Source organism: Etheostoma spectabile, chromosome 18, assembly GCF_008692095.1.
Source record: "Etheostoma spectabile isolate EspeVRDwgs_2016 chromosome 18, UIUC_Espe_1.0, whole genome shotgun sequence".
In the NCBI taxonomy this organism is placed as follows: Eukaryota; Metazoa; Chordata; class Actinopteri; order Perciformes; family Percidae; genus Etheostoma; species Etheostoma spectabile.
In genome coordinates this window covers 17,446,374-17,470,332 of record NC_045750.1, presented here as the reverse complement: position 1 = coordinate 17,470,332, position 23,959 = coordinate 17,446,374, and the positions used below count along the sequence as shown (strand labels likewise).

Below are 23,959 nucleotides of genomic sequence, written 5' to 3'. Positions count from 1 at the left end.
TCTCTCATCAATAGAAAGATATTTGTAGCCTATATTCGGCTGTGTGTGTGTGTGTGTGTCACTCTCTCTGTCTCGCAATGAGAAGTCAAGACAGCCAAAATCCCCATGAACCTAGGTGTTTTATTTTGAAATGTTTTATTTTTTTAAAGTATCCAGCTGCACTATGGTCTTTCATGAAAATGAGAATCATGTTACAGAAAAGATAATTTCCTCCAATATTGTGAATCATGTCAATCGCAATGTCAGTCAAAATAATCGCAATAACATATTTTCCTCAACTGGATGCAAACAGGGAACCAATGGAGATTCTGGAGGACGGGGGGGGGGTGGTTTGGTCACGTGTGTAGGCACTAGTTACATCTAAATGGTAGTTGTGTTAAACACATGTTCATGATCCTGCGTCCAATGCTGGGTTGGTGTGTGAAAGTAGCATTAGTGCCACATTGATCCGGGGATCATATGAGGTCTCAGTGGGTCTGTCCGAACTGGCGCACGGCCCTCCGGGTTGAAAGTGGTGCCATAGAGTTGGGGGTGTACAAGCCCTAAGCCCAGGGCTCATTACCACAATGCCCCATTATAGCCTGTGGATTAAGGTTGTGATTAAACACAACCCTCATTTCCCCATCCAGAGGCCAAATCAAACAGCATGCCCACAATTCCTGCCTTATTTCCCTCAGTGTGTCCCTCGCTCTGTCGCTGCCCTCAACAGCCTGTGGGTACAATATTACAAAAATAGGAATATAGTGTTTTTGCTGCACAGTTGATCCATTGCTTGGTTTCTTTTGATGATTTTGATACTTCAGATTATAGTCATTCTTCACACAGTGCCCTACAGGCTTTGCAAAGGACACACCAACTATCCCGGTCCCTAGCAGATATAAACTGAAACTGGTTAGTCCAACTCTGTTACTAGCCAAAGTGAGAAGTTGATCCAGTCTGATGTGTTTCCTTTGTTGAGGAACGATACCCCAACCATTTGATTTTCATGTCAAATGTGTCACGACACAAAGAAACGTTTCAGCGACAACTCTAATATCAAAAGTGCTTGAAGCAAAGTGCTTGTTGGATCGTCGTCTGAGATCCCCTCTGCCTTCTGACATCGACATTTTCTGAACCAAAAAAATCTCACAAGCGCTCCCACACTTTACATATGGTAGTATATTGACAGCAAAAATATTTGAGAGAACTGAAAACTAATTCTGGAAGAAAGTCAGCTTTTGAACATACTGTAATTAACTGAGTTATTATAATGATTTAGGACAAGTGATTTCCATATTTTATGCATCCCTGACAATGTGGCCATGTCGATCTGCACTGTAGGTGGAAGACGATCCTCCTGCCGCCGCCTAGTTTCTTAATATGTCGAATTTGCGCTGTCATTCTGAATTTAGCCCATAATATATAATTGTTATTTAGTATTATTATTAGTTAGAAGCATTCGATTTTTTAATTCCCGCATCATGGAGTGGGATTAGTTCACAGTGAACCCGACCACCCCACATCAGGCAGCATTCAGTGGCTGGAGCCATGTTCATGTGTGTTTCTCAGACAAAATGATTGATGAAAACAGAAAGAAAGGAATATGTAAACCCTACATCTGCTTCAGAAAATCACACAACAAATACAAGATAACACAAACATTACTAGAATACACAAGGATATATTAGCTAATAACTACTCCTAAATGAAATTGACAACTTTAATGTGATTTTAGTAATTTAATGTCAATGGATTTCCATTTTCAAGACAATAGAGATACTAAATGCGGCTCTTTGTCTTCGTCTGGTGGCTCACAAACTCTACTGTCCTCGCTTTTATTTTGAAGGTAGAAGGAAGGAAGACCCTTCACTTCAAATTGAACAGGTGACGCTCTGCTCTCAGTTTGAGTTGGCACTCAGGGGGTTCAGACTGAGAAAAAGACAGCGTGATAATCTCCATTGCTGCTCAGATGTCGTTACAGAAATTCTTCTCGCGTTCATCTTGTACAAGAAATTGTGATGTCATTCAGTACATCACTTTGTTTTTGTACCAGAATGAAATATTTCAACAATTAAATAGATTTCCATGGAATGTTGTACAGAATTCTAATGCATCTAGTGCCACCATAAGGTTGTTATCAAAATATCTTCCCAACTAGTAAAGGGATTGCTGTGAAATTTAGTCTAAACTTTCATGTTCCCCGGAGGAGGATTTGATCCACTGACCAGATCCAACGGCGGCATTAGGTCACAATTTCTTTGTTTCTTTTTTAAATTTATTTTGGCAAACACATTCTTGTATTTCGTCTCACTCAGTTACAGCTGTACTACTGATAAAGTCACACAATATATTTTGAGACTTTCCATTCTTCAATTATCCAAATGTTGCTTTTCCAACGTTTTTTTTTTATTAATAGGGCATAGTTAACTGTATATAGTCGACCATGGGAAGCCCTTCACTCCATGGTTCCCCAGAGTTCTATGGCAAGGAAAACCAACAACCCCATACACATGTATACACTCATGCATATCTACCTATATGCAGTACCTACGCACTCATATCTACATATATCCACATAAATGCACACATAAAACAAGAACTTACATACACATTATTTCTTATTGATATCCATATCTATCAGGTTACATTTTCAATTTGTGTAATGCTTTGGTTAAAGACCAAATACTTCAGAACTAATGACATCTCATCCGTCTCATCTGTAGCAACTTTGTGTTTACTGTTAATAAGCTAATGGTAACATGCTACACTGAGATGGTGAACACTGTAAACATTATACCTGTTTAACATCAACATGCCAGCATTGGGAGCATTTAAGCATCCTGATCTGATCATTTAGCTCAGTGCTCCAACGTGCCTTACAGAGCTGCTAGCATTGCTATAGACTGGCTGTTTGTACCATATGTTTGTGTGCAGACATGACTATTCTTGAGATCCTTTTAGTAAAATCCAAATAAGCTACCTTATCCAGATGAGTTTAAGTTATAATCAGACAGTGAACCAGAGCAAAAAAGATATTTAAATATGCTTTACATGAGGAATTAGTACAGAAATACCAGTACAGCCCTGCTACAAAATAGTCTCATGAAGGAAGTTATTAAGGTGGAACATTTGCACTTCGCAAAAGAAAATTCTACATTCTACAATATTAAATGAAGTTAACTGTTCACACAATATAGTAACGTGAGCTTGAATTAGCTCTTACAAGTTTATCGCCGCGTGTACTTCGTCCACAACAACATAAGCCCGACTGAAATATTGGCTGGCCGATATTGAGCATTTCCCGATTTATCGGTATTGGCATTTACAATGGCCGATTTAAATATATATACAGTATATATATACAGTACAGGCCAAAAGTTTAGACACACCATATACTCTGTTTCTGACTGGCTGGTAGTCCTTACCTACAGTAAATATATTTATATATCTGCGTTGTTGCACGTCAGGCTACAGCATAGGGTCAGTATCTCCATGTACCTACATACGTACCTTTAGCGTGGATTTAACGCAGAAGCATAACTTGGCAAAAAGTGTCATGACAGTATGGATGGCATTGACTGTGTTTCAGTTCTGTCCTCCCGCATGACACACCCTGCAGACATGGAGACCTGTCTAAAGAGCATGATTGATTATGGATAGGCAGTGGTGGGTCGGCAAATGGCACAGTGTGAAAAGGAGGAGGGGGGGGGGGTGAAACCAATGAACCAGTTACTAAGACAGAGAAAGAGGTTCAGCTTGAATGATGCAGCTGCACTGTGCAGCATCAGCTAGGATGGAGGTCCTCCATTATGCAGCTGTTTCACGGCTAACTTCCTTTATCAGCTGCTGTTACAGCCAGGGACTCACTGATGATACAACGTTACAAGTTTCTATACCGCTACTATGAATTAAACTTATTTGGAATTGGGAAACCTAATTGCCGCATTTCTGTGACTGGGATGGTTTGCTGTTCCCATTGGAATCACATTGTATCATGTTTCACTTACATAATGTCCATTGACATACGATAATGATCAATAAATATGATATGGTAATAATACTTAACAATTCAAGCTTTAAGCCCTGCATTGTAAGTTAGTGGTGTTTGTGGAATTTAAAGCCATCTTGAATTTAGTCTGACTCATTTGTCAATGTCTTAGCACAACATATTAGCATGATCTGTTAGCATTAAGTATAGTCAACAGGAACTCTGTCATCAGTTTGTAAGGTACTGTGTTGTTGGGAAAAAATGTCAATTCTTAAGTTCTGTTTGTGATGTTTAAGGTTTTGAAACTTTGCGGTGCGTTCCTCTGGGGAAGTGTGAAAAGTTGAAAAGGGAGTGCCGAAGGAAAGCGGTAAAGCATAAATACAGGTGCATGCTGGGAAGTAAGTTATTGTAGTCTAATTTAGCCAGATTATCAACACACTCGGCAGTGGAGGCTCTTAATGTACATTAAAACCCTTAGTGCCGATCGTCACACTCCTTCTCTGAGTCCAGTCTGAACACACAGACATGATGCACATTGTTTTAGATTCAGCGGGACTTACTTCCTTTCTGATCTTTCTATCTGCGGATCCATCTTAAATACACGTCTAGAAATCTGCTAAGAGATCATAGAAAAGATGTAGCCCACACTGAATCCATGGCAACATTATACTTCTCATTTACATTCCCAAAGCACCATGGAAACCACCTAAACTCAGGTGATCACTGTATTAGGAGTCGTCCTCTAGGGACAATGAATGTGTTTACAAAGTGTCCACCCCATAGATAATAGGAGATATACCTGCAAAATGACATCTCTACTCCTTTGAAATGAAATTCTCCATGCTTATTACGGATGGGATGTATTGAGAAACATTTTTGAATTGTTTACAGTAATATATGATTAAGATAAGCAATGCTTTCATATTAAACGAGACATTTATCAGTTGTTAAATGTCTCATTTTAGACAGTAAATACTCTGTCTTGATCGTGTAATATGTATCCGTGCTGTAAATGAAGTCATTCACAATTCAGAGGGGTTTTGGCATATATGTCCTTACCCAGCTTATTATTCTTTGTCATTTTTGGCTGAAACACAGGATCATTTTCAAACGAATGTATGTGATTAATCTGCATACAGTGGACGTGTTTTCTGCTTGTGTACCAAATATTGTTTTCCTTACAAGTTTGCACATCACATAAAGACATTTTTTTGTGTTGCAAAGACTCAGGGCGAAGTTTGTCCTGCACGGGAAATGAAATTTCACATGTTTTGACCAAATTGTTGGACCATCATTCACAAATTTGTGAAAGGAGAACATCAGACTTTGTGTGTTGTGTGTTTTCATTTTAACAATAAACACATATACCGCCAAGTAATCAAAATGAATGTTACAAGCTAGACTTCAAATGTCAAAAAAACTCCATTGAAGTTGAAAGAAATTTGAAAGCGAGACGGGTTTTTATTTTACCTGCTTGTCGCCAGGGGGTCTGTTGTGTTGCCAGATGCAACTGTCTGAAGACAAGCTACAGCGCTGACAAACTTCTGTGCTGCGTTCAAGTGTGCTCGGGAAAAGAATATTTAATTCAAAAACACTGAAAAAAACCTGCATCAATATCGGTGGTAAAATACTATACACAATTTACCCAAATAAAGAAAACATTGACTCTGTTTTTGAAAATGAAAGAGATTGCCCCCCCCCCCTATTTCTACCAATGGTCTCTTGCTATTTTCCAACGGTTAAAAGAACACTTATCGGTTCACTTTGTGCTCTTGCCAGTCAGGGTTGTTGTCACATCCATATCACATGAGGACTAATTCCAAGAAAACATGCTTGCTGTGTGCTTACACACAAAGCTGACATTTAATTCAAATGTTATCACATATCTGATCTTGTTTTGAAAATGATTCACATGTCTTCCAGCTGCTACGAGAACTGAAACACCCGAACGTGATCGCACTGCAGAAAGTGTTCCTGTCCCACAGTGACAGAAAGGTTTGGCTCCTTTTCGACTATGCCGAACATGACCTTTGGGTGAGTTTCTCCGTGCCAGCAGAGCATCACAGTGTGTACATGTTGTATTCTGATGATGATGACATGTTTCTCTGTCACTGTAACCGGCAACACCGTCAACGGCCCTTGCACAGAAAAGGCTTTCTGATGTTCAGATTCATTATTTGGCAGTATAGGATGTGTGATTAATTGAGGAAATGAAATTCCACGTCTCAAACACATCTTTACCTTTTATTTATGTTTATTCTCTGGGATGTGTGCAACTTATTGACCTTGATCAAATCTGCTGTACCTTTAGGTGATTGACCTAAATGGCTCAGCCAGAGAAACAGTTGTGACACACTTCAAACACATTTGTATATATTTATATATTTTTGTATATTTGTATTACTTTAAATTTAAATTGTTAATTTCACTGTTTTCAATGCAATACATCCTGCTGCTACTGATAATTGCACTAGTCATAATCGCCTTATGATAATTTTTTATTTTATATTGCACACACTTTATATTGCACGTACTGTACATACAGTATATTTATACAATTTTTCTTTTTACTTGACTTTTGTTTCTGTTCTTTGTTCGGAGCCTTGCAACGAAATCTTGATCAACTGTATATTGTGAATGTGCAGCTGAATGACGATAAAGTCTGTCTAAGTAATGTTTAAGCAGTAAGCTAGATTAGAACCATCCATATTTCCATGTTACTGAATATCCTTGATAATAAATGTATTGTGTTGCCTACTTCCAGAATTTTTCTTTTTGAAACAGTTTCTTTACGGACAACACTAGCCTGGATCCATTTCTTTTGCTAATAATCTGTTGATACTACCTGATGCTCCAGCCAGGACTTGGAAATTCTGTTCTCTTCTAAAAAGGGCCACCTGCCAGAGTGGTCTGGTTAATGTCTGCTGGTATTGATTTCTGTACCGCCAGTTGCCAATTAGGTTACACAATAAAAAGACAATATTCATAAATCACAGCTTTATAGTTTGCCCAATAGAGAGGTGAACTCCCTCCCTTTACAGTGGCCCACCATGGGACCTTAGTTTGGAACAAAATATGTACTTTAGTGAATAGGGAGATACACATATTACTATTATTATTATTGTAGGCAGTGGTGGCCTAGAGGTTACAGAAGAGAGCTTGTGACCGGGAAGTCGTCGGTTCACTTGTCACCCCTTCAATACCACCACTGAAATGCCCTTGAGCAAGGCCCTTAACCCCAACTGCTCCAGTGGAGCTGCTCAGAAAGAAAGAAATATATATATATATATAGAATCCCTTTTGAATTGAGCAATGAAAAGATGGCTATGATATGATGTTCATCAGTTTAAAAGATAATTCTGAAAGCCTCAGTTTGTCACAAAGCTGTTGAAGCATGAGACTGTGAAAATATATAATAAAAGGCTGTCGCATAGGTGAAGTCTCTCTGAAACCACAGTGTCTGTGTGATTTGTACACATCAGGTCAGATAACATTACATGTGTTGTAGTCTTGTATTGCCAGACCTTCCTCCACATTGCTGCGGGGGAAGGTCTGGTTAGTCCACCAAACATACCAAGATGGGAGAAAAACGTGATCTGGTTTATTGGCATTTCTTTAAACCAATCACAATCATCATGGGTGACCCTAAGCTCCAAACAGAGCCACGGCGTCTCCGCAAAAAAGCCTCTTGGAACTTGTTTTGGTGGAACATGTGTACGTTCAGAAGTGGCTTTAGTTGTCATGCGACATAAAACTCTGATTGGACAGATAGTCTAGCTAGCTGTCTGGATTTACCCTGCAGAGATCTGAGGACCAGGTAACCATAGTCCTCAGAAATCCACCGGAGAAAGCGGTGGGACATCCCGCCAAGGAAAGAGGGACAGAGTGGAATTTCTGGTGGCATCTCAACAATCCTGGAAGAGGAACGTCGTCTACATAGACAACATGTGTAGTGGGACAGCGCTAAACTCGCTAGATATCAAGCAAGCCGAGCAGCAAGCTGGAGAGGTATATCATGCAAGACGAGAGATGTAGTCCACTGAGAGATTTCACACAATACTAAGTCGTCATATGACAAACCTGTGACACACTGAGACTTTCTTCAGTTGCAAAATTATCTTTTAAATTGATGGACATCATATGTGTAATCCATGGCTCAATTCATCCAGGATAAAAAACCTAATTTGTCTTTCCCCCATTCACTACCTTTCATACTTTTCCCGAAATAAAGTCCCATGAGCTACGCCCTTCAGTGCCCTGCTATACCCTGCTATGAACTGCAGTGCCCTGCTACGCCATGAACTACTACAACTACTATTTCTAGTCATACAGTAGTTCCATTATCTTTATTGTGACTATTATCGCCAATGTTCATCACACCCCCAACCGGCAGCGCCAGATGCTGCCCACCAAGAGCCTGGGTCTGTCCCAGGTTTCTCCCTAAAAGGAGTTTTTCCTCGCCACTGTTGCACTAAATGCTTGCTCTTGGGGGAATTATTAGAATTGTAGGGTCTTTGTAAATTGTAGAATGTGGTCTAGACCTACTCTATCTGTAAAGTGTCTTGAGAGACTGTAACTTGATGATTTGATAATATCAATACGTTTGAATTTAATTTAATTGAATGAGGCCCACTGGAAAGAGAGGACCTTTTCCTCTCTTTTTACCAGGCTGCACACCAGGATGTGGAGAAGCTGTTTTCTTGCTTGATTGTTGTAGCTACACGGTGAGCACAGCTGAGGTGAAACCTTTCTCTGCTTCGTAGCACATCATCAAGTTCCACCGCGCCTCCAAGGCCAACAAGAAGCCCATGCAGCTGCCCCGAGGGATGGTGAAGTCTCTCCTGTATCAGATTCTGGATGGGATCCATTACCTCCATGCCAACTGGGTTCTCCACAGGGATCTGGTGAGCTGCTATATTAGCTTCACTGCCCCAGTTTGCCTTTACAGACACACACACTTCACTCCGTGGCCGTTTCCAAAAGTGTCAACGTTCACGTCACAGAAACACTGCTACCCAGGAGAGACCCAGGTTTTCCAATAGCAGCCTTGTTTGACCTCATCATGCCTAGGCAAATAGGGAGAGACAATAAATAAAAACAACCAGGCCACATAAAGGAAACCTGAAAAAAAGCAATGGGAGTAATTCAATTCTGTGGCGTTGCAATGTTTTAACAGGTTGAAAATTCTGCATTTATGTAAATTTTATTTAAATTAAAATGCAAAAACTCTCAAAAAAAACAAAGACCTGGATCTCAATTCAAAAAGCTCCCTTTAGAAAGTCTTTAACACTTTATAATACCCATCACTAATAAATGGTAAATTGATTAATTAATTAATTAAACTTCAGTTACTGTTATAATGTGTTATTCAATGTTTGTTATTTTAACAGTTTATTCTTGCACACAGCAAACCATTTTTATATATTTAATGAGGTATTGTTAAGGATTACAAATGATTTGTAATCCATTAAGGGCACATATCAGTATCAAAGATTAAATGGGGTCAAATAAATGTGACTTGGTGCTTTATTAATCATTAACTAACAATTATAAGCATTTAGTTGCAACTTTATAATAACCTCTAAATAATGTTTATAGATGGCTTACAAAACAATCATTTACCATTGACAAAGTAGTAACTACCTATCTGAATCAGCATCAGCTGTGTGCTCGGCCATCAGGTTGTATTTCAGACTGGACGTGCTGTGATGATAGCTCACCAACAACCAAACACACAGATCACTCTTGTCAATGGAACCATTTGGCAACTTATAAAAAGTAAACTTTCCATTTAGAATCTTATTGGCATCCATTTCGGTGTCTCACGCTTGCCATACATAAAAAGAATTGTTGCATTGAGATGCATTGATAATTGGTTAAAAAATCGAATTGTCGAATTGTCGGTCTGAACCACACTTATAAATACTCTGTTACAAGTAAGATTCCTGCATTGAAAACAAACTATCTTCTATGTATCATTTAAAACTGTGTATCATCCGGAAAATGTACCTAGAGAAATAAAGTAAAAGTACTCAATGCAGAACAATCCTCATATTTTAGAAACTGGAAACGATCAAAACAGTTCTTTGTTTAATCGGCTAATTATTTTCAGATGGACCGGGTAGTTTAATTCATAGTCAAACATCAGATTTTATAAACTACATGTGTTTTGTGCATGTGTAAAAATCTAAATTTGTAACTGAAAAACCTGAAAGTGGCATGAAAAGAAAAGACTCAAGTAAAGTACAAGCACCTCAACATTTGTACTTAAGTACAGTACTGGAGTTACATTCCACCACTGCTAATGTTCAGCTTCTTTTAGTTTGGTTAAAAAAAAATGCATTTATGTATTTACATAATAGGTAAGGGATGGTAGGCCAAAGAATTACATAATTAGCACACATTCTAAACTCAGAAGAATGAAAAATGTGAAATATGGTCCTATCACGTACTGAAGTAGGGCTGCACAAATAACTGCAATTTTATCAAAAACGCAATATGGACTAGTGCAACATCCAAATTGCAGGGGGGGGCAATATTTGTGTCAAATCATTCTGAATGAAGTATTGTGATGCTGCGGAGAAGTCCCAGTCTACAAATCCCATCCCACAAACTAAAGAAAAAATAAAGATCCTCAAAGAAATCACACTATAATATTTTTCATGTTTTTTTCATTTTAAAATTGCACATGCACAACAAAACATGCAAGAATTAGATCCCCCTTTGATATAGTGCCACTCGGCCACGCATGCCAACCACTTAAATATGCACTTCAATATTTAATGGAAAACACAGCACTTTGAAGCCCGAGAGTGGAGTTTACTTCACGGCGAAAAAGGAATACTTTCACCCAGGAATGGCTTGTTCGTTCCTTGGGAATCTTAATCCAAACCACAATCTTTTTCCTATACTTAACTAGTCGTTTTGCCGCCTAAACTTAACTGTCATCCTCGCATGGTTTTTCTGGGAAACTCCACTACCACGTCCCCTGAAAGAACCGTCATCTGGCGGTGCCTCAGCCGGCTTACAAGGCAAGGCAAGGCAAGGCAGCTTTATTTGTAGAGCACATTTCATCAACAGGGCAAATCAAAGTGCTTTACACAAAATCAGTTAAAAATAAAGAGTTTAAAAAAAATAAAAACCAGGAATAGACAGTTAAAAATAAAAACATTCAGACACAAAACACAAGAATAAAAGTTACAGTGCTCATAAGAAATTAAACATCAAAGAAATGAACGGTCATTTAAAGAAAGGCAACATCAAAAAGCAAGGTCTTCAGCCTTGATTTAAAAGAACGGAGAGTAGCAGCGGATCTGCAGGTTTCTGGGAGTTTGTTCCAGATATGAGGAGCATAGAAACTGAACGCTGCTTCCCCCTGTTTAGTACAGTCCCCTATTGGCGGCTAAACAGCTGCCGCTGGTAGCCGGCGTCCCGGACCGCTGTAGCGGCTACATACAACCAGCAACAGCTGCTCAGATTTCATCATTCTATCGCATGTGTTCACGCTACAGTGCTTTACTTACTTTAAAATACTTATAATGGTCTATTGGTGAAGTAGCATCGTTCACGTTTATTTGTTTATTTCAAAGGATCCCCATTAGCTGACGCCAAGACGACAGCTAGTCTTCCTGGGGTCCAAACAATACATCCAAAAGACAATAAATACAACCAAAATTACTCACAAATATATCATATATAAATTCACAAACAAAACTGACAATGCAAAAAATACTAACAAACTAAATATAATAGGAGCTCGGAGTAGAGCCGCTGCTCCTTCGCGTTGAAAGGAGCCAGTTGAGGTGGTTCGGGCATCTGGTAAGGATGCCTCCTGGGTCCTCCCTAGGGAGGTGTTCCAGGCACGTCCAGCTGGGAGGAGACCTCGGGGAAGACCCAGGACTAGTGGAGAGATTATATCTCCAACCGGCCTGGGAACGCCTCGGGATCCCCCAGTCGGAGCTGGTTGATGTGGCTCGGGAAAGGGAAGTTTGGGGTCCCCTACTGGAGCTGCTGCCCCCCCGACCCGATACCGAATAACGATGAAGATGGATGGATAATATAATAAAGAATAATATAGCCATGATACAACCTCACTCAACCAATCCAGACAATATTATGATATCGAACATGTAGTATAAGTCTTTTTTAAACCAGTTTTTCCCTTGTTGTCCCGAATCCCACTGGAGATTGTTCCAATATACAATTGCCCTATAAAACCCAGTCCTCTTCATACAGTAGATTAGGTAGTGGTAAGAAATCTGTCGACATTCAACCCTCTTGTATAATGTGAATGCATATCTGAACTAATTTTATTATCATAAGAAAATTTAGGAATCCCATTATTAATATTCCATGAAAATATACTAACATATTAACAGTAGTCTATTCTTGACCTCCACCAAGCAAGACGTTCATGCATCCTGCAACCCTAGTTCTCAAGAACAACCAAGAACCAGTCTTGCAGCCTTATTTTGCAACTTGTATTTTTTTTAAATGACTGCTTGATGCCGCAGACCATACAACAGAACAATAATCCAAATGACACAAAACCAATGAACAACAACACGCCTAAACACTGTGATTTTAAAAACTGTGCACATTTTACGAACAACTGCCACCGCTCTACCCATTTCAGTAACAACGTTGTTATGATGATGATATAACATGTTATGATGATATGATCCGACTACGTTGAATGGGGGGTGGGGGGTGGAAAAAAATAATTCAGCAGAGGCAGGAATAGGTAGACCAGAAATGGGTAAATCCTGATTCTGAATTATATCGCTATTACGATATTTTCCTTTTTATCGTGCAGCCCTGTACTGAAGTTCATTCTGGTGGTATCTCTTACTATAACCCTTGCTGTAATCTGAAGAAGAGTTCTGTCTCCCCCACTGAGCCACGCCAAGGAGCAGAGCTGTGTTGTTTCCCTGCAGGTGCTGTTATGTCTGGCAGCGGCGTATTATTATGAGTTGGATTGTAACGCCCGAAGAGCAGAACGTCCTGAACTGTGAATGTTGTCTCACTCTTGTCTCCCCTTTAACCTTGCTGCAACACACTGCTGATTCCTGTGAGATTGTCTCCACCTTGGTTTTCCCACAGTGCTTTGGGGGAAGCCGAGAGTCAGAAAACAGGGCTTCTCATTGTGTGTCTTAAAAGCTCTGTTGGGATGAAATCAAACGTGTTCACTGGAAAGCTGCGTCCATTTCGCCACTAAATTACATGTGGCATTAACTTTGATCACCACCAGCTTTAATCTTGGCTAAACTAGTGGACATGTTAGCATGGGTTAGCTTACTGACAATCGTCTCTTCTGCGGTCAATAATATCAATAATAAGATGTTTTTCTGTCTAATTCAGTTTCTGCATTCCCACTGAAAATTCTAATGTACAGTTGTTTCTTTCATGGAAATGAGAGAGAGATAGAGAAAGAAAACGGGTGGAGCGTTTGGTCACTTAGTGGAATAATAGATTGCTCCTAGAAATGTCCCCTGGTTTAAAAAATCTTCATGCGTCACTTCCTAAACTCTAGCAGGTAATGTAATTAAACCAGTGGCGTTACTTCTTTTAGCGTCTGAGTCTGTTTGAGTCAAACTTTTTATTAATGCGAGTACTCCAGCTCGGTGCCAGATCTCTATGAAGAATAGATTTATTCTTGATTCAAATTGAAAGTCCAAAGAGAAAATAAAGCAAGATCAAATTAAAAAATATTAGTATTTTACCACGCTACAAGGAAAAATAATGCCTTAATTGAATTTAAAACAAAACAAAAACAAAACTGAAAAAGAAAAGTTGAAATGTAAAATTAATTTAATTTAAACCATTTAGCTTTTCCATTTCAACTTAACAATTGGCTTTTCCTTTGGGCTTGATTTTTGTTAAAATGAGGAGGCTGGGCCCAAAGACGGGTGGAGGGTCTGAAATAAAAGGGGTGCGGAGGCTTGTGGACAGCAGGGGGAGGTGACTGCCGCAAAGCACCCCGTTGAGGAGCATGTCGCTGCAGCTTCGCGAGGGCGGAGGGATTTGCTGAAAGCACACAAGAAGCCTCGTGGGGAGGAGCAGGGAGTAACAACGTCGCTTTTCTGTTGCGCTCATCACTCCGCCCAAGTAGCAGTGCTTCGCCTTCTGAGAATAGTTCCCAGTTTGTATGTGGTTAGAAGATGGCCGTGTCTCATGTGACCTTCTTATTACATGCTGTGACTAAATCACAACATGTAAATAGGAACATGGTGGCGTTATTTTCTCACTTATTGGGAGCAGTAGGCTAGATGGAGCCGGTTACCTCCAGCATCTGTGGTAAGCTAGGCTAGCGGTGGGTGCGTCAGACAGAGATGAGAAGGTTATATATGGATTTATCTAACTCTGGGGGATACGGTGAATAAGAAAAAGTCTCAATAAATCGGTGTGTTCTTTTAAAATTGCAAATCGAATTATAATCGCAATGTCCGGCAGAAAAATTGCACGCCGACAGCTTTGTTATCATTACTTAGAATTCCTCATAAAGGCGGCAGAAATACCGAACAATAGCTTTAATCCGACGTTGATGTGTCTCAATTTGCATAATTCTGTACGTACACTACTCATGCTATACTGAGTGCATAGTGCAATCACACTGAGGTTACCAAAATACACATGCTGGACACTACGCTCCCTCAATGGTCGCCAGCTTTGCTACGAACCACCAATGTATTTTAAAACAAACTGAAAATGGCGGTGGAGGAAGCTGCAGCGCTTGCTATTCAAACGACAAACACCCAACTATACATGTGGTCTGAATCCGAACTGAATCACTGTGACTCTGTGAAGCTTCTTAGAAAATGTCAAATCTGTCTCATGTGAGATCAAAAAAACAAAACAGAATTGGAACCATTTCCTTTCCCTCATATCTGACTGTAAACTCCCACAGCCCGTCTGGATGTGTGGCTCTTATCTCTCCCTGCATCTGTCACTCCCTAGAGAGGAACATCTGTGCCTGTGCTTGTGGAGGAAAAAATATAATTAACCAAACACATCAGATTATGTGGGAAAATTGTAATTTGATTACCACCGTCAGTGCTTTGATGTCAGATGATCCGGAGTGAGGCTATTTCCGGATAGTGCTCGTGAAAGAATGGAAGACTGAGATTATACAGTCCGACTGAAATGAAGATGAGATGTTGGTTGACTGTCTGAATACGCCTCTAAGTGGATACGTTCGGCAGTCACACAGTCCATCTACACCAGGGGTCGTCATTGATTTTTAAAGTGCTCATATTTTTATAGCTTTTTTCAGGTTCATAATTGCATTTAGAGGTTCTACCAGAATAGGTTTACATGGTTTCATTAAAAAAAAAAAACATATTTTTGTTGTACTGCACATTGCTGCAGCTCCTCTTTTCACCCCGTGTGTTGAGCTCTCTGTTTTAGCTACAGAGTGAGGCATCGCACTTCTGTTCCATCTTTGTTGGGAGTCGCACAAGTGCAGTACCTAGGTAAGGACTACTAGCCAGTCAGAAGCAGAGTACAAGGGCGTGCCACGCTATTAGCTAGGTGAGCATTATAACATGTGTTAGAAAGTGACGCACGGTTGTCTTTGAAGTAAAGGATGGACTACAGTAGAGCTGTTTGGAGCAGGTTGTGAACAGTGTTTTCTGTCGGAGATGGTAACTCCCTCTGGGATGGACTTTGGGCTTTTTTACTTTTTAAACCTATAACATGCACAAAAAAGGAAAGGGGGAAAAGCGAAAAAGCATAATATGAGCATTTTAAGCTAAATAGACGGATCAGGGACCCTCTACTACATACAGTATGTTGTATAAAATGAAGTTGCATATTAAACTGGGCCTACAATAACATGTGGGCAGCCTGAAGCCTGTAGACACCTTTTTAGTGCATAGAATACCAAGCTATTAAAATAGCCTAATACTTGCTGGCATGGTTTTATAAATGTAAACCTACATTAGGCACAGTGGATCTGTCAAACTGTGTCTGTGGATGGCTACCTTAGTGAATTCCTTGCCTATAGGCCAGTAAGCAGGGGAGAATTTATGTTTGCTAATAATATGTTGGATTCATGTGAAGACTTTTTAATTTTGAAAGTTAACAAAAATGTGTAGGCCCCCTCTTCCCCTATCTTCTTTGAATAATGTCGTCCACTCTTCTGTAATCCCCGGCAATCCTGGATGGACATGTGGTGGCTGGACATGACATTACGTAAACCTGCAGGGGACAGAAAGCGTGCTTTCACACTGTCTCTCTCTGCTGACCCACGGGGCATCTCTGCAGGCAGGAAACATCTCTTTGACATATTTATCAATCAGTGAGCTTTTTTTAATTCCATTGCAGTCGCTGTGTACCGGCACAAAGAAGGCTATTGTTCAACTGAAATGAGAATATGTTGACTTTATACTTGGAAGGATTCAGTCAGTTTTAGGAAGAATCAGTCAGAATCGGAAGTCAGAAAGTAAGTCTAATTAATGACAAGGATCAGATACTTTGTAGTCTATATCCACAACGAAACACTTCCAGGATTGTTCAGGTGTCGCTGGAAATCGAGACAGCTAGCTAGACTATCTGTCCAATCTGAAAAGAGTTCCTTCCCAAGGCTATTTTTCTATTTTCCAGGCTCATAGTTTACATTATGTGTTCACTGACTGTCACATTTAGGCTCTACCAGCTTTATCTGTCTACTACTGGCTCCAACATGAGTGATCAATGTTACATGGGTCATCTCATGCAGTGTTTTCCCTACATGTTTGGAACTTGTATTAACTGGCAACGTCTAGTAATTTGAGGTTGTCAGTGTTCTTAATCCCATGCAAATCTGCCATGTCTGTGATTTCTCAAGTAAAGATCACCTACCATATTTCGCCAATCTCAATGAGAAGTGAGAAGTGGCATCTCTGTGATTCAGCATTGCATTGACAGTTATAAAGGATAGCCTTGACATCATAGTGATAGGTGACAATGTCAGTGAACTCAAGTAAAATACAGACTGCTTATCCCACGCAAACACAGACGCTGGGGGGACATTTCCAAGTCAAATGAGGTCCCCTGGTAATACTAGTCCCGTGCTAATAGGGCTTAAGCCGTATGAATATAAAATCATGAGCATCAAAACTAACCAACCAAACCAAATGACTTAATCTAATGATTGTAGTTGTTCCCCAGTGGACGTCTTTAACAAGTTTTGTCTTTTATTGTTTTGAGTGTTATTCCTGTATTATCTGCTCTAGCTTTTCCAATGTTTTAGACACAGATATGGTAATTATAATGGTCCAAATATATGTATTTTTTATTGAAAAATGTAGAAATAATCGTTTAGTTCTCCTTTCCAATATTTGTATTTCTTTCTACTTTAGGATCTCACACTTTCCCATATGCCTTTTTATTGTGCTTCCTCTCACCAATGACTGGCAGTATTGTGAGTTTAATGTTAGCAATGGATCCTTTTTTACTCCCTAAACGTCAGCCTGTGGAGACTTTATCAAAAAAAACCTGTAATGAGATTTAGAGATATGGTGAACCTGTCACCAACCAGGACGAAGGCCCTGGAGGATGAAGACGAGGAAGGGGCAGCCCCGCCCGCGGCCGTGATTGGTCCTGAGGATGGTTAACGTTACACTGCTGTAAATGACATTAGACCAGGCCACAGTGGGTGGGGAGTTGTCTAATAGAACTTTACTCTTATCTCTGTCTCCTAGTATAGAACATTGCAGTGAACATGTGTTTACAGAACTGGGAATAAATGGATCACCGAATCTAAAGTTATACAGCGCACTGGACATTTTTATTTTTTGCCCAGAAAACGTGTTTGAAACAGGTTCAGCTGTTTGCCATCAGTGGCTTTTTTAGATATATTAAGTACCCGCCAACTTGCCATATTATTAAAATTACCATTTGGCGGGTAACGAGCCAATTTGGCCAGTGATGAATAAAGCAAATTACTCTGAGTCTGTTGGAATCGGCCGGCTGCCGAAACAATGCAACAAGTCAGTGTTGCCATATTGGTCTGATTTCTGGCAAGAAATTTGGGCAGTTTTGTGGAAACGTAATCATCGTAATTATCTGGCAACACTGCTTGTAGCACTAATCCTACATTTCCCATGAACACTATCGTGCCGTAACGTGTCGTAAAACCGTCGGCTACGTAGCTAGCGTGTGGTATTGATTACGTGTTACGCTGGAACAGAGAAGACGAAGAGAACGGCACAAAACAAATCAGAGGAGCTGGAGAAAAGTTATGTTAGGGAAAAAAAATCAAACATGGAAGTATTTCGGGAGAAAATGTCACTTTATGAATTTTTATTTTACCATTAATATGCGTTCCCCCAGCTTGCTTATGGCCCCCCAGTGGCTAGAAAATGGCGATAGGTGTAAACCGAGCCCTGGGTATCCTTTGAGAAAATGAAAAGCTCAGATGGGCCGATTTGAAATCTCCCCTTTCTCTGCTTTGCCCACCCAGAGAATTTGGCCCACCCATGAGAGAGAGACATCATGGCTTTCAAACGAGCAAAGTGGCAATGGTCAAGGCCACACCCCCACCCTCAACTGGCTCTAGTGGCTGTAATTCTGCACCAAGGCTGAATTTTGGGAAAGAGACTTCAGATACAGTATTAGGGGACCACTAAGGCCAAAGAGCACCATGTCATGGGACCTTTAACAAACCAAAAGAGCATAAGAGGAAAGCTGCAGATACAGGGGACAGGAGGGAATATATCTGCAATCAACCCAAATAAGAATTTAGAAACATGGATGCTTGAATGTATTCAGTGGCACTCATAATCTGATTGGCTGGTTACTAAGAAAGTAAAGTTTACGGGTCAAGCTAATGGAGGTGTAACGTTAGGAATGGCTGCTGTCCTGACTCGGGTCGAGTAAACTGCCGTTAGCATCCTTAGCACCAGAGTTAAGTGCTGATTGGGATAGAATAAAACAGAATAGAATAGAATAGAATAGGATGGCTGCTAGCTGGCTGGGGCCTGACTGTGGCTGTGTCCCCGGTGCTGTTGTCAGCTCTCATCCCGACTGAAGCCTTGCAGCGGCGGGAGTCTGAGGCAGAAGACAGGGGTGTGTTAGCTAGCTAGCTAAATTAGCATTAGATTATTTGTCTATCCATACAGTTAACGTTACTGATGAATTTGTGGGTTAGCCCAGAGTTGTTAACCGTGGTCAAAACAATCATACTAAAAATAACTGAGCATGTTGAACGGTGTCGTAATCTTATGTTACCCACCAAGAATTACATTAGCATTAGCTACTACCAGTCGACCAGCACCTTTACTGTAGGCGCCAAAGCACTTTTCCTCTTTGTTCCCCCTACAGGTTGGGAACGGAATTGTCCACTATTGTTAACATTACCATTATTCTTATGTCTCATTCCAAGGAGTTAATGAACCACGGAAACGATTTTGGAAACATTATTTTAAGGTACAAAGGAATCTTTGGTGTTGGATCGATCAATAGTGAAATCAATCAATATCAATAAATAAGCTATCTGTTGTTTAACTGTGTTGCAAAGTGGGATGTAATCAATGACAAAACAATGCCATGTGGCAGAAATAAAAGTTGTATTACGTTTACTGAGAACCCCCCACAAAAAAAAAGAAGGAAAAAAAAAAGAATCAAGGTTGTATTGGATTGTGGGTCAAAAATCGTGATACGAACCGAGCCCTGGGTTTGGTGTATTGTTACAGCCCTACTGGTTACCATCAAAACAATCTAAAAAGTTAATTTACAGCCCGGCCTGTAGCAAATGCTTTAATGATGAATAAGTACAGTAACAGAGTATTAAGAGTGGGATACCTCCTCTTCTTCACAACAACAGAAACTCTCCCACAGGACCTGTGTGCTTGTTTTGCTCCCAGAAGGTCACACCACTCTTATCTGGGCACCAACTCTTCCGGCTCTTTATAACTATTTTCATTGCAGCCTGACGGAAATCTCCATTGTCGGACTCAATCTGACTCTGCACTGATGTATTGCAGTTAGTGCCTTTTTATTTTTTTGAATTTTTCTTGCTTTCTCATTGCCAAGGCTTCCTGCCATTGTGGCCAAAGAGCTCCCTTAATTCTTCCTTCTGCAACTGGTCCCTGTTTGGTTCTTGTTGTTGGTCAGATTATCATCTTCGTGCAGATGCCTGACTCTTTGTCAGTTCTGTCTGTGCGTCTAAATGATGGATAGGAATGCTGTTCATAGCAAGCATGTTGCGGTTTTATGGAAAATGCCCCCCCAAGGGCTCTTATTGCTTTCATAGTTCAAATGAAAGACCATGAGTTGCGTTGTTAATACTTGTGAAAGGGTGAACGTCAAGGCAGATATGTTATCCATAACTTTAAACCATTGGCTTTCTATGACAGTGGCCATTTATAATAATGCTGTTTTTAGCTGTTTAACTGATAGTAAGAACTTGTGATCGCGGAAGGCTTGTACCATGTGGATACGCCGGCAGTTTTGTTGTCATAACTTAGAATTCCTAAGAAAAACTACGCATTTCAGGAACTCATACTTTACTGGAGTAATTCCATTTTCTTACTTTACACTAATAACACATCTCAGAGGGAAATATACTTTTTACTGCACTACATTTATCTGACAGCTTGAGTTACTATGCAGATTCAGATCCACAATACACAATATGAATAAAGAAATTAGGATATTATATCAACAGTGCTTTTTGGTCCCCAGGGGAATTTCACAAGCTACAGAGCAGTAATATCAATACAGTATATACACACACAAGCAGGATATAAATATATATCTATAAATACATTTAACATTTACCTCCACCTTCACCAGCTGTAACATTAGAGCAATGACCACATAATGCATTATTAATTATAATACAATAATATATATTATTCTGCATAAGGACTACTTTCAGTTTATTTTGATGCTAATGCTTTTTGTACTTTTACTTCAGTGCCAGCTCATCGTCTTGTTACTAAAACTTACTCATCAAAACAAGATGTTGTTTTCTCGATGTTTCCAAATCTTAAAAGACTCCAAAAGGCTTCATATGTTTATTTTAGTTTTCATATCACCTTTTTCATTCTCCCAGTCTCCAGGTCTGGTGATGTGCTGCTCTCTGTTTAGCTGTGAGGGGCGGTGCCCCTACTAGCACATCTTTCATGGCTCCAGTACTTCTGCTGTTACATAACAGTGTGTGTTGCGCTGGTGTGTAGCATATACTCTGCGCCTCTGCACCACAGGTATTAAGCATGTGCTTTGCATTGCACCACTACAGCGCTCCCATCCCCCACCGACTGTCACTCCTCCACTCATTTCTCCCTGTCCCACCCACCCACCACCCAGCCTCATACCAGAGGTGCTTGGTGTGCCTCCCCCACCCCCTTATGTTACATAAGCCTTGCGGGGGGCAAGGCTTATGTAACAGCCTCTAGCTGGTGCCAAGCCCACCGCCCTGCATGGCGGCTAGCTGACTCAAGATGCTGACTTAGCAGCTCTGCAGGACAAAGCAAAAAAACATCTCAGTGGACTGTACCAATAATCTCTGTCAAGGGGGGACATTACTGAAGGTGGTCAGTTGTTGTAGTAAATACAGACTAACCTATGTGTACTTTACTGTATATGTACAGTGCTTACACACTGCAGTAACGCAGGACAGAAGCTGCTGTTGCTGGGATCAGGAGGGACTCGTGGCGATACTGTAAATGATTACTCGTGTTAGCCGTTCTGCTGTTTGAGGGTGCTTCAGTCCATTTAGAATGTAGTTAAAACATTTCAACCTTCAGCGATAAAATTACATACTAATAAAGAATGAGTATTTTACTCTTTAGTCTATGCATTATTATTATTATTATCACAATTTCATACCAGGTAAAATCACTGTGACATCATCCCATGAGAATCATGTTTTAAGCTGCAGTGATTAATCGATTAGGAGACACTGATTGACATTTTTTAAGCATTTTCTGACATTTTATAGACCAAACAACTAATCGATTATTTTCAGACAATAATGGACCGATTAATCAACAATGAACTGCCGTCCTAATCATGTCTACCAACCTTCACCTCAATCTTCATTTTTTTTCCTGAGACAGGAATAACTTGTCTAATACCAATTAGGCTATTTCCAGGACGTTCCACTTCTGGGTTTGCTCCTGTGCCCCCGGATGTCCCTCTTTTCCAACCGGATGTCCCTCCCCTTGGTCTGTCTTTGTGTTGGCGTTCTAAATCCAGACAGCTAGCTAGACTATTGGTCCAATCTGAGTTTTCTGTCAGAAAATAACTGCAGATGCTTTGCCACAACACTAAATGTCAGTGTGATCTTTTGGACGAGATTAAGAAAGTCAGGCATTAGATTGTGACAGTAAAGTGGTTGTTGAAGTGCCCATAAAATGAAAAAAAACACTTTTTCTGGGATTTGGGGTGGGGTTTTTTGGGTCTCTGGTGCTTCCACATGCATACAAACGTCACGAGCCAAGACAAGGTGGCTAACCGTAGCGCATGCTAGCGCTAGCAGGCTAGCTCGTTCTCAATTGCAACACTGCTACAACACACACTAGTTGACCATAATCTCCAAAAGAACTACTTCCATGTCCCTGTTCTGCAGGTCTTCCACAAGTGTCCCTCGTTAAGAAGAAGTCTCCCAGCTAATCCTGCCTTGTACTGACCAAAGTTGGAGAAGAGTTATCTAGCTGATCAGATCTTACCTAGCTACGGCACGTGTCCCACCAAAACTTCAATGTTGAGCCGGATGTTTTAGTATCAGGGAAAAGGTGCAGATTGTGTCAGAATACCAATACCTGGAGGTTTTAATTGATTCAAAGTTGTCATTTACATCACATATGAAAAGGGTCTGTAATAGAATCCAATATAATATTAGTAATTTTAAATACTTTGGCCATCAAATGTCCACACAGGCAGAAAAAATGTACATGCACTCTATGATCTACTCCCGTATCACTTACTGTTTACCCATCTGGTCACAAGCTGGTGCTACATCTCTGAAACGTTTGCAATCACTTTACAGACAAACTGCTAAAATTCTGGACAAGAAACCAAACATTTCTCATCATTGTCCATTACTACAAAAACACAGGTTACTTAACTGAGAAAACATGGTCAAACATTCAAATCTATGTCCCGTCTATTAAATTATTCACGGTTTATCGTCCCCTCCTCCCCACCAGTTTGTCAATATTCGTACATCCGATCACAGCAGAACCAGAGGTGCGGCACGGGGAGATTGTGTCATTCCACTCAGGAAAAGTGTATTTGGCCAAACTGCTTTTTCTGTTCGCGCTGCTAAAGGTGGAACCATACCCCATAACCATCGGGAAAATAAACACACAGAGTACAATCAAGATCCAGTTTAAAAAAAATAGCTCATTGACAATCAGAGCTGTCAACATTTCCAATAACCTGTTGTTGCTGCCCCCTGCTGGCTTCTTGCCTTGTGTGTGTACATGTGTTCATGTCTTTGTCTGATGCTTGGCTGGTTGTTGGTCAGCAATGTTTCCAGTGTATATTTAACTTAACTTTTATCATATTTAACTTTAATAGTAGTACTTTTATCCAATGTGTAATATATTGTAATTGTTATGTTGTTATGTAAATATGTAATTTTACTTCTTAGGGTGACTTTTACCATCTGTCTAGGGACGGCAGAGTCAGCCTTTTGGCTAACTCTGGTGTATTGACAGAAATGTCCATTAATATGCACTGTCCCTGTTTTAAATAAACCAAAAAAAAAACAACCAACAAAGATAGCATAGAAGTAAGATGTCTCACTCTGTAGCTAAAACAGAGACCTGAACACACAGGGTAAAAACAGGATCTGCAGCAATGTGCAGTACAACAAAAATATGGTGTTTTTTGAAAATGAAACCATGTAAACCTATTCTTGTCCAACCTCAAAATACAATTATAATGATTACAATTATATTATGGGCCCTTTAATGTTGGCTGTGACCTTTTGGTTACAGGACAGCCTGTTTTACAGTGGTTTGAATAAGTTTACACACCCATGCTAAAGTTGATTAAAAA

At 40.1% G+C, this 23,959-nt stretch overlaps 1 protein-coding gene and 2 long non-coding RNA genes across 6 annotated transcripts in view; all 3 read left to right on the top strand.

Moving 5' to 3' along the window:
- The window catches only part of cdk19 (cyclin dependent kinase 19), a 72,635-nt gene that overhangs the window by 24,681 nt on the left and 23,995 nt on the right, over positions 1 to 23,959 (top strand). For all 4 annotated transcript variants that reach the window (XM_032542448.1, XM_032542446.1, XM_032542445.1 and 1 more), the window contains exons 3-4: positions 5,891 to 6,001; positions 8,731 to 8,871. In XM_032542448.1, coding sequence (XP_032398339.1) covers positions 5,891 to 6,001; positions 8,731 to 8,871 — 252 coding nt within the window. The remainder of the gene's footprint in view (positions 1 to 5,890; positions 6,002 to 8,730; positions 8,872 to 23,959) is intronic.
- LOC116705980 (uncharacterized) overlaps positions 11,157 to 23,959 on the top strand; it is a 15,322-nt gene continuing 2,519 nt past the window's right edge. The window contains exons 1-2 of the long non-coding RNA XR_004336105.1: positions 11,157 to 11,169; positions 12,346 to 12,347. This is a non-coding gene — a long non-coding RNA (uncharacterized LOC116705980). The remainder of the gene's footprint in view (positions 11,170 to 12,345; positions 12,348 to 23,959) is intronic.
- Positions 14,039 to 20,924, top strand: LOC116705975 (uncharacterized). Its single transcript, XR_004336100.1, has 3 exons — positions 14,039 to 14,142; positions 15,581 to 15,583; positions 20,913 to 20,924. It is a non-coding gene; the product is annotated as an uncharacterized LOC116705975 (long non-coding RNA).